The 12,500-nt window shown below is 34.3% G+C and overlaps 1 protein-coding gene across 1 annotated transcript in view; it reads left to right on the plus strand.

The window, feature by feature from the left end:
• Positions 1-12,500, plus strand: part of LOC135211378 (neural-cadherin-like) — a 480,177-nt gene that overhangs the window by 282,967 nt on the left and 184,710 nt on the right. Inside the window, exons 23-26 of the mRNA XM_064244691.1 lie at positions 2,320-2,460; positions 3,402-3,596; positions 3,721-4,726; positions 9,409-9,594. Of these exons, the coding sequence (XP_064100761.1) occupies positions 2,320-2,460; positions 3,402-3,596; positions 3,721-4,726; positions 9,409-9,594 (1,528 nt within the window). The remainder of the gene's footprint in view (positions 1-2,319; positions 2,461-3,401; positions 3,597-3,720; positions 4,727-9,408; positions 9,595-12,500) is intronic.

Here is a 12,500-nt window from a genome sequence, read left to right on the forward strand (position 1 = left end):
AGTTCACATGAAATGGAAAATGCAAGTACATGAGAACAGAGAAGACATTAGCGTGCGTACATTCGTACATCCATTAGTAGGTGTAAGAGATCATTTATAAACCCATTATGGGACCTTATTGGTTGATTAGACAAGAATCTGTCGGTGATGACATTAATGCTCGAAATGGCAAGTCATTGTAACATAGTAATTACAACATTGGAAAAACAACATATAGGTGAGATAACAGTATCCACTTGTGGATACTGTTCACATCCTATTTGATATTTGCATTGATAGTGATGAAGTTGATATATGTCATAGGTCTCTCATTATATACCCATGACTTAAAAAAAATTATTTTTGTTGAGAAATTGAACTTCGAAGTACAACGAGGGTTCCTAAAAGGACAAATTTTATTCATTTCATTTATCTTTTTGTAGGCGCGGGTCTCTCTATACTTTAACATGCTATTAATAAAAGCGTTTAAGAGTGAAGACAGGCGTCAGGGACGGATGAAATGCTGCTCAAAAATATTCTGGTGACAGTAGCTCTCTTAGCACGAGATTAACAATAGTGCGGAAAAGAGGAGGTCTTTCTAAAGAAGGAAATTCAAGAACAGACGGAGATCTTGAGCTGCTTTCTCTCTTCAAGGCGTTTTACTGAATATGCTGATAATAGTGATTACAAATAAGATCATGCATAAGATGAACGAGGAGTAAACTCAACACTAAAAATCTCAGTCTGATTAACTTTTAAAACAAGCAATAGCGTGCTTTGAAATTAGAAACTAGCGAATTACTCCCTTTACAACTCTAAAAACTTGTATCTAGCCGAACGTCCTTTATTGCATTCGATCTACCTAAATCTGCTCATCGACATGCCTCGTATATTGCTAACACATGAGTTTGTCACCGCTGGGTTTTCGAAATATACTGCCTCATAAAACCATCTGCCCCACTGATAAAAATTGGGACAATTCATATCCGAAAAAAGTACATTTTTCCGATTCAGATTGATGATGCGAATTTACAACGTAGGAGAGATTTTATACCATATACCGTTGGATTTGGATTAAAATAAATCACTGTATGTATCTCATTCACCATGCACAAAGCTCTTTGATCAATATAAAATGGACCACAAAAAGAGCTTGACATGTAACAAAATTACATGAACAGACATAATGGATTTGTATATAATATATATATATATATATATATATATATATATATATATATATATATATATATATATATATATATATATATATAGTATATATATATATATATATATATATATGTATATAATATATATATTGTATATACATATGAATACATTATATTAGTTAGTTTTCCATACTGCTTCTTTTATGTTACCCGTATCCAACAAATTTAAGGTTGCCCTTTATTGAACCAGAGAAACCTTAACTTCAGACAGCATCACTCAGTTGGTATCTTTTATCCTGAAATCCACTTTCAAAATCAGCATTTAATCCTTGTTAGAACTTATTGTTCTATTCCTCCATATAGATATATATATCTATATATATAATATATATATATATATATATATATATATATATATATGTGTGTGTGTGTGTGTGTGTGTGTGTGTGTGTGTGTGTGTGTTATGGGGATCAAAAGACCCCATTTAACTAAAAGGAGAGAACTCCTATCTGATAGCATGACTTACCTTCGTTTGTTCCCATCGCCTGCCATCCCTGTAGCTAGCTGAAAATCAATCATTTAATCTTAGGAGAATTCAAACTCCCACTATACAAAAAATATCATCTTTATTTCCCCAAAATAGCTAACATGAAAATGAGATAAAATGAATTAAAGAAATCCCCAAAAAATCAATAAAACACCATTACGCTTCTATGTAATCATATTGGATAGAACTATTCCCACCTATCCTCACTGTCAAATAACTCCGTGAGTCTTTATCAAATAAATGTTAGATAAAAGTCTAAAGAATTCGTTGTTCGGTAGCGACAACCGAATCCACAAAAAAAAAAAAAAAAAAAATTATCAGACGCTGAAAAGACCAAAGAAATGAAATGGATAAATGGCCTATAACACTTTCTAAGTGTTCCTCTGCATTTCCCCTAACTTGGTACTATCTGACATATCCACATACTAAACTATGGTGTTGGGATCACCCCCCTGGGATGTATGTTTATGTTGGATGAGGATATTGCATGCGTCGTCTGGAAAGATATTTTAGCCTGCGTTATGTGTGTATGGATTTTATGTCTGAAATGCACAAGTAATATAATTTGTATTTTTTTAATTTTTCAGCATGATGTTTACCTAGCCTTTAATTCACTTTTATCAGGTGTATGACAGATTCCGGGAAGAGTTGGCTGTGGGTCAGGTCATCATCACTGTAGTTGACCTCGATCTCAGTGCCGTCATGAACTCAGGGTCGCTCACGCTTGCCAATATCCAGTCTCAGCAAATGCTCAGGAAAAACAAGGTAAAAGAGTCACATACATTTTTTTATTTATTTTAACTGGGCCTTTACAATTTTCCTTTTGTCTTTACTTTTATCTTTACAGCCATATTGTGTAATGTGATATTTATCATTACATGTCATTTTCAGTATTCCTAGACTCTTGACTATTGTTGTGATAAGGTTTTTTCAGTTCCTACGTGACAAATATTCGACACATTGTCTTGAATCCATTATGGTTGCATCATCCATACCTATATTATGTTACAATAATCGATGTATAAGAAATGATGCAAGTAGTTGAATGTGACAGAAAGAAAAAAAACTCTTGTTTTTAGAAAAGGGTTTAGATATTCGATAAAATAATTAACTTGTATAAAATGCTAAACTAGGCTTTTTAGTTAGTCTGATCATGTATTGAAAATAAGTGAAAGCAAAGGATGGAAAAGACACCTTGAAAGTCCTAGCTAAACAGAATATTCTAGTGCTGGAATAGAAAAGCTTTGGTGTCCAGGAAGAGAAATACTGCATGTAATATGGCACTGACTGAGCTGTTCCTTAATGACAATAGGCTGGTGAAAAAGATATATAATTCAGAAGTCCTGGGAGGAAAAGAGAAATTAGGCACACGAAATGTGCTAAGTAGACCGATAACAGGAGAGTTGGAATGGAAGAGCATTGGTATTCCGGAAGAACGAGACTGCCTGCAAGGTAAATGTAAGTAATTGGTTGTTCGCATTTCTTTAGTGTGGGTGTATTGAACAGCTCATGAAGTGGAGTTTCTTTGCACATAATTTTTACTGCAGATTCAGCAGTTGTAAGAGGAATTTGGTGTTTAATATATATTTTCTTTATCTTTTGAACCACTCCCTGTCATTGTGGACCTTCCCATGAAGAAAATTGACTTGAAACTGTCTGCCTGTGAAAGAAAGAGCATAACATATCATCACTCTGTCTTTTAATAGATTACCAGTACTGAGACAGCTTATGAACGCCTGAAAGAACAAATCGGGAGGATCCATAAAATTCCACGGGACAATGTCGACATCTTCAGCATGCGGAATGTCGAAGAAGGAGTACAAATACGTTACAACTGCCATAATTCACCTTATTACACTGCCGCGAAGTTAGATGGACTCATGATGAAAAATCGATTGCAGGTAAAAAAAAAACGATTATATTTGGAAGATTTATGCAGATAAAATGTTTACTATCATGAATATATTCGTTTATTCAAGTACATTACATAAAAATTACATAACACTTTAATCCCTATCAATTCAGGTTTCAAAAGTTCTTGGTCTAGATGTCGCCATGGTGGATATAAATGCCTGTCTGTATGAATCCAAGTCTCCTTGTGGAGGGAAAAGCTGCCAACACACTATGCGACCAAACCTCACATCTCCATTGGTTGTTGCCAGCAGCACAGCCACAATGGTGGGCATCGACATTGCGGATGAATACACCTGTGACTGTGGGGATCTTGAGCCCCTCCCTTCCGTTTGCTTCAGCGGCTTTTGCTATAACGGAGGAACTTGCATTGTCATCAACAACACCCTCAAATGCCACTGTATAGACAGCCATAATTACGGACCTCGGTGTGAACTCATGAATGCAAGGTTTGAGAAAAGCTTTGCTTGGTATGAACCTTTGAAAGTGTGTGACAATTCGACTTTTTCCATTTCGTTCAAATCAAACAATCCAAGTGGCATTCTCTTATACATGGGACCAATTGTAGAATCTCCTTGGGAGGACTATCCCAAAGACTTCATCTATGTGTTTTTAAGGAACTGGGTCTTGGTGACGTACATCGATCTTGGATCAGGTACTGAAAAGGTCTCAATCCCATTAGAAAATAATAACAATCGCATCTTCGTGTTCATTATCATTTGGAATGAGAAGGGAATGTTCTTTGAAGTCACTGACTGTGGCTTCAACGCTACCATAGCATCTGGCGATCCATGTAAGGTCTCTATTCCTTACCCACACATATCTAGGTACCCCAACTTCCTCCTTAATGTCCAGGGACCTCTTCAGATAGGGGGTTTGGCCACCATGCCGAATTTTGCCTCATTGTCAGCGTCCTTTCGGTGGAACTTGATACCCCCTAAGGTTGAACCCTTCTCTGGGTGTATCCTGGATATGCGCCACAACAATTTCTTTTATGATTTCAATGCCACGGATTACGCCTTCATGCCAGTACAGCCTTGCGATGCCCCGCGAACTTCGAGGGTCGTTTTTGGTCAGCAGTCAATCATCATTATACTCACAAGTCTTTTGTGTCTTCTAGGTACGTTACCGTCGGGACTGATCATTAGCACCTCTTAAACCAAACTTGTGTGTATATATATATATATATATATATATATATATATATATATATATATATATATATATATATTAATTAAAGGCGTTACTGTAAAATAGATGATTAGCAGCGAGATTGGGAAAGACACTTCCTTATTCATTGCACTATATTTAGCTGACATTCCAGGCTTAAAAAATTCGTTATATAATAGTATACTAATAGAAGTACACAAGAAAACATGATACAAATCACCAGAGTATACTGAGAAGCAATAGAAGGTAAAAACGAAGTGACACCTTAGGGCCTGTTTGGTTCCAACTTCCAACGGAAACTCACGAGAGGTACAGAGGAGTTGTCGTAATCTGAGTATTTGACTGGGGAGCTAGCTGTTATAGAAGTGTGATTCAAGTATTGACAGTTGATGGACATTTAGAGCTTTGCTTCTTAATTTAAAATCTTTGTAAACGATGTTATATATCCGTTTTTTGCCGTGATCTCTTATGCATGAGCATTCGGAGTTTGATCATTTTGCACTCATAAGATAACTTATGCCATAAATCTAATCTCACCTTCAACAACCTTCGAGAGGAGCCCAGGTCCTTCCCCATGGCACATTTGGGGCAACTGAACAGATAAATGACTCCTTGAGTCATGAAAGGCTGGAGTCTTTATATCTAAACAAGGCCCCACTCGTCATGGGTTACTGGGTATTAATTTAAGTTCAGCAGCAGGTAGATATTTGTTCATTATTTGTCGTAAGTCTTGGTAAAAACGTTTGCCATAAATTAGCGGGACACTTGCATAACAAGACCATGTAAGAACCGTTGGTACTTGAATTTTGGGTCAAAAATATTATTAAAAAATTTACAAAATATGTTTGTAAAAAAAAGCTTAGGATAGGTGGTCCTGAAACTTCAGCTTAATAGAGCACAACAAAGGAATTTTCATTCCCAAACTCGCTGTTACACACACACACACACACACACACACACACACACACACACACACATATATATACATATATATATATATATATAATAATATATATATATATATATATATATATATATATATATATATATATATATATAGTCTCAGTAATTGGGCGGCTACTTGGAAATCTTAGCTTGATGATGAATAATAGTGCCAAGACTAGGAAGAACATTCTTTAATATTACGAGCTTTCGAGGTTTAAAACCTCATCTTCAGGCTGAAAAAATGACAAGGATGAGAAATCACTAAAAATTACATTAAAATAAATTGTCTGATTAAAAGCTTCAGTAAAAACATAAAATAAAACGAACATCACATACAAACTAAAAATTAAAATTACGAAAAAACTAAAACAAAGCGCAAATCATACAAAAACAGAGATAAAAAAGAAAATAATATGAAAGGTAAACAAACTACACTCAAAAATAAAATAGCTAACGACCCACTTTGTGTACCTACTATGAAACTATATGATTGCTAGTTGAATACCGGACGAGTTGTTGTTCAATTCCGGTTTCATTTTCTTAATAAACAGCGACTCTGAAATTAAAAGGTCCAGTCTATTTGAGCAAAAAGACAGTACTCTAAAATCTAGGTGAGTGAAAGGATGGTCCTGTGCTAAACTGTGATCCCTTATGGCAGAAAATGGTGGTTTAGAAAGAGGAAACCTAGTTCTAACGGAAAGACCTCTGTGTTCCAAAATTCTGTGTCTAGCCAGCGGGAACTGGATCCCACGTATCGCAGACCACACTGCGAACAGGTAAACAAGTAAACGACACTCGAATTAAGGTCCACAGGAAGAGCAGGCTTCTCCCTCAAAAGTGATCCTACAGTAAAAGGGTTAGTAAAAACAAATCTGAAACTAACTTGAGGAAAACTATGCTTAAGTATTTCTTGTAACTTTTTTCGTACCAAGTAGCTACTATGACCAAGGAAAGGCAATTTAATATACTTTACATCTTTACTAGCAGTACTGTACACCGGTCTGGGACAAAATTTCTCATGTAGAAAATTTTTCAGAACTTTGTAAAAGACAAATACGGGATAAGAATTTTCGGAAAAATAATTCTGGAGGAAGACCATGTCTTGATGAAATAAATTAAAATCACAACAGACATTGTAAGCTCTATTTATCATAGTACGTATTGAATTAAGTTTAAACAACTTTGGTGAAAAACTAAGATAATTCAATCCCAAGCCAGTAAAAGTACTTTTCCTATAAACGGAAGTCTGAAATTTACCTCTATTTCTGTGTACCTGAACATCTAAAAAGGACAACATATTATCCTGTTCTGTCTCACAAGTAAAAGAAATATTAGGATGACGAGAATTAAAATATTCTAAAAATAAATCCACGTGTGAACGTTCCCTAAACACAAGGAAAGTGTCATCCACGTACCTACGATAATACAAGGGTTTGAAAGCAACAGGGCATTCAGACATCCAAATCTTTTCACAATAACCCATGAAACAATCTGCATATACAGGTCCAAGGGAATTTCCCATAGCAACACCATCTATTTGATTATATAATTTACCATCAAAATTATATAATCAAATAGATGGTGTTGCTATGGGAAATTCCCTTGGACCTGTATATGCAGATTGTTTCATGGGTTATTGTGAAAAGATTTGGATGTCTGAATGCCCTGTTGCTTTCAAACCCTTGTATTATCGTAGGTACGTGGATGACACTTTCCTTGTGTTTAGGGAAACGTTCACACGTGGATTTATTTTTAGAATATTTTAATTTTCGTCATCCTAATATTTCTTTTACTTGTGAGACAGAACAGGATAATATGTTGTCCTTTTTAGATGTTCAGGTACACAGAAATAGAGGTAAATTTCAGACTTCCGTTTATAGGAAAAGTACTTTTACTGGCTTGGGATTGAATTATCTTAGTTTTTCACCAAAGTTGTTTAAACTTAATTCAATACGTACTATGATAAATAGAGCTTACAATGTCTGTTGTGATTTTAATTTATTTCATCAAGACATGGTCTTCCTCCAGAATTATTTTTCCGAAAATTCTTATCCCGTATTTGTCTTTTACAAAGTTCTGAAAAATTTTCTACATGAGAAATTTTGTCCCAGACCGGTGTACAGTACTGCTAGTAAAGATGTAAAGTATATTAAATTGCCTTTCCTTGGTCATAGTAGCTACTTGGTACGAAAAAAGTTACAAGAAATACTTAAGCATAGTTTTCCTCAAGTTAGTTTCAGATTTGTTTTTACTAACCCTTTTACTGTAGGATCACTTTTGAGGGAGAAGCCTGCTCTTCCTGTGGACCTTAATTCGAGTGTCGTTTACTTGTTTACCTGTTCGCAGTGTGGTCTGCGATACGTGGGATCCAGTTCCGCTGGCTTAGACACAGAATTTTGGAACACAGAGGTCTTTCCGTTAGAACTAGGTTTCCTCTTTCTAAACCACCATTTTCTGCCATAAGGGATCACAGTTTAGCACAGGACCATCCTTTCACTCACCTAGATTTTAGAGTACTGTCTTTTTGCTCAAATAGACTGGACCTTTTAATTTCAGAGTCGCTGTTTATTAAGAAAATGAAACCGGAATTGAACAACAACTCGTCCGGTATTCAACTAGCTATCATATAGTTTCATAGTAGGTACACAAAGTGGGTCGTTAGCTATTTTATTTTTGAGTGTAGTTTGTTTACCTTTCATATTATTTTCTTTTTATCTCTGTTTTTGTATGATTTGCGCTTTGTTTTAGTTTTTTCGTAATTTTTTAATTTTTAGTTTGTATGTGATGTTCGTTTTATTTTATGTTTTTACTGAAGCTTTTAATCAGACAATTTATTTTAATGTAATTTTTAGTGATTTCTCATCCTTGTCATTTTTTCAGCCTGAAGATGAGGTTTTAAACCTCGAAAGCTCGTAATATTAAAGAATGTTCTTCCTAGTCTTGGCACTATTATTCATCATCAAGCTATATATATATATATATGTGATATGTATATATATATATATATATATATATATATATATATATATATATATATATATATATATATATATATATATATATATATAATATATGAATAAAGTTACAGCCGGAAGGAAAAGTGAAACGATTGAGATGCTCAGTATTTGATTACCAAGACATGGTCACAATTCCTGTGAAGATGTCTTGGTAATAAGACGAAAGTATTTAACATCGCAGTGGTTTTACTTTTACTTCATAGCTGTAAGTTTGTTTGTATAATCATCAAGTTTTTACCTTTCCTGATTTAATATATATATATATATATATATATATATATACATACATACGCACACACACACACACACATATATATATATATATATATATATATTATATATATATATATATATATATATATATATATATATATATATAATATTTCCGTTTGGAAATTTTTCATTTATAAAACCTAAGATTAGCATTAGAATTCGATTCGATTGCATACCTACAAAGAGGAATTCTTTCTTTCAGATTAAAGAAACGGTACTTTAGGTATAACAGTTCTTAAGTATGGGCCATCAACCAAAGGATGAAGGCATTTAAATAAGGGTGAAATCCACGTTCTTGTGGTTAAATGGTCATTGCTGAAAAAGTGCTTGTAAGAGACCATACACTGAGTGTTAATGATAATTCCTTTTGATGAAGCAATTTTCTATTTCTCTGCAGTTTTGGTATTGCTGATTTTATGTCTGGCCCGGCGAGGAAGGAAGACCGTCTCCTACCCCGACTTGGACAAGGAACTAGTGAAAGAGACAATGGGAGGCACGGACCTGGAGGCCTTCGGGGAGAAGGACGTCACCCATTTCGACCTAAAGTTTCTCCAGGTCACTCCAGACGGAAATGTTGTCGAAGGTCAGTGTCAAGTGTGTCTTGCGAGTCTGTCTGTTATTCGAAGTCAAATGTTACAGAAATAGTGCTCAAATATTTCGGCTTCCGGACATTTGGCCGAGGGGCATTTTTTTTCTTTAAGTTTTTATTCAATAAATTATTTACAAAACATTACAATAAATCCAGAACTACATATATTTCCATCTAAAATACATTGCATTTAATGTTACAAAAATTCTTTGTGAAATATTTTAACAATTTCTCTTTCAAAATGGGCTTGATATCTCTCTGGTTTTTTATAATTGAAGCTTTTATTCTATTTATAATCAAACGTCCAGGCACATTCTTGTCTTTGAACAACCATATATTTACAATATAACTTGACAAAATTAAAGTTGCAGTGTTCCTTTGTTTCCTCGATGACTCTGGGAAATCAAAATACATAATTCTAATGAAATTGCAGTGAACAAAATTACAAAATAGCTTCAAAACTCTTTTTAACCATATTATTACATTTGCAATTCTCTTGCAGAAATATACCATATGAATATTTGATTCCTCAGCATCACAAAACTGGCAATGAGAATCTTGAATTATTTTCATTTCTTTTAACCTTTTTTATTGGGTAATATTTCGTGAATATATTTATATATTATTTCCCTATCAGCAGCAGAAAGAAATTTCATGTTGATGTTTTCCCAAATCAGAGGCCAATTATAAAAGGGGTATCTACTGTCAACAGTTGGCTGTACATTTGGCAATAAGTTCACATATATAGTTCTCGATTTAAGAAAAGGAAAATTCTGAACTGTTTTACATTTCCTAACTGTTACTAAGACCTCGGAATACATCGGTACCATTACACATGAATTGTCTCTTTGTGTTGAATTTCCGGTAAACAAGCCCTTCATATGTGAATTGTTATAATAATTTGACATAAAATTGTATTTCTCATCACAGTGTAACTTTAAGAAAGATGCAGCTAGAATACCTTGTGTCTTCCATAAAAGACTTAACATTCCTATCCCTCCTTCAATTTTTGACTTTGTTAAAGTGTCGCTTTTGATGAATTCCCATTTTTTCCCCCAAATGTAAAAGAAAATTTCTTTACTTATTAGTTTTGCATATTTGACAGGCAAAGGGTAAATATGGGAAACATACCATGTCTTTGAAAAAATCAAGGCATTTGTGAAAGCTCGCCAAAGTATTCTTAATTTTACATAATATATTTGTCCACGAAGTATTAACAGCCATTTCGTAATTATCAGAAAATAGAATTCCCAAAGTTGTAAAAGAACCTGTATATCCTTGAAGCCATGATAAAGGCCAAACAGACCTATCACCCCATGGGCCTAATCCAAATATTTTCGTCTTATTTTTATTTAGCATGCAACCCGTGGCTGCTTCAAATTTAGACACTAATGTGCTAATCTCCTAAATTCCCTTGTCACTGGCAACGAAAATATTTGTATCATTTGGTAAGGGCAAGTGTTCAATACGACTATTTCTTTTTATAGCAAGATACAGAGGTTCCTGGAAAACAGCATAAAGGAGCATAGAAAGAGGGCGGCCTTGTCGGACTCCCCTCTCCACACTAAAATATTTGCCAATGTTACCATTAACAATGCAACAACTTCCAATATTCGGGTACAATATCTTAACGCAGGAAATCAGTTCATCACAAAAACCTAGTCTTTCAAGAATCCAAAGTACAAAATTAATATCAACACAGTCAAATGCTTTCGACCAATCAAGATTTAAAATAGCACCTTGAACTCTTTTCTCACTACAATAATACACAATATCTCTAATTAAAGTATTACATGTATTTATGGATCTTCCAGGCACACAAAATTTTTCGGGACTGATAAGGTTAAAGATAACTATTTGCATTCTTTTCGCATTTATCTTAGCAAGTATCATATAGTCACATCACAACAATGAAATTGGTCTCCAATTAGCCAAAGCACTCTCATCGGTGCCTTTCGATATGAGTGTGACCAATGCAATACTCTGACTCTTGGAGAGAGTTTTCATTTCCATAATATTTTCAAGCAACAGCTTTAGTTCATCCTTAATATCTTCCCAAAATACCTTATAAAATTCTATTGGGATGCCATCTATACCAGGACATTTATTGTTAGCAATGAAACGAATAACATCACGTATCTCTCTGAGAGATATATTCTTATGAAATATATCATTATCAGAATCGGTCAATTTTTTCTCTACAAACTGCATAAAGAAAATTTACGTAGGTACATCACAAATGTTTTTCCGGTAAAGTTTTTGGTAATACCAGAACACATAGTGTTCAATGGCCTGGCTATTTGTAAGAACAGTACCTGCGACTATTTCTGTCATGACCTTTTTACTATTTATTGCTCTTTGCTGTCCAAGAAGGTAAGAGGAGGCTTTTTCCCCTTCAATCCTGTCTTGAATTCTCGATCGTACTTTAACCCCTTCTAAAATCTGAGATTTTAGATTGTTTATGCTGTCTTTGAGAATAGTAATATCTGCATAATCTGAGTTTCCTGACACATTGACACATTAAGTTTCATGTATTGTTTCCTTAGTTTTGCTTCAATATAATTGATGACCCCAAACTTCTGCCTGCTAATCCTTTTACCTTCATTGACGAAAAATTGTTTTATTTCTGGTTTCACCAAATCATTCCACCAATTACTGATATGATAGAAATTGCTTTTACGTGTTTTCAAGAATGTCCACAACCTCCTAAACTTTTCTTTAATTTCCTCGTCTTTTAGTAAACTTGTATTAAGTTTCCAAAATGAGTTCCCAATAGTAATGTTTGGATTAATCTTAATTTTGCAAATGACAGCGGAATGATCAGAAAATGACACAGGTAGCATAAATTACATTGTCTCTGAGTGTCTGACAGTACAATCTATCAATGCGCGAGCCGTTCA

Source organism: Macrobrachium nipponense, chromosome 4 (genome assembly GCF_015104395.2).
Source record: "Macrobrachium nipponense isolate FS-2020 chromosome 4, ASM1510439v2, whole genome shotgun sequence".
Classification (NCBI taxonomy): Eukaryota; Metazoa; Arthropoda; class Malacostraca; order Decapoda; family Palaemonidae; genus Macrobrachium; species Macrobrachium nipponense.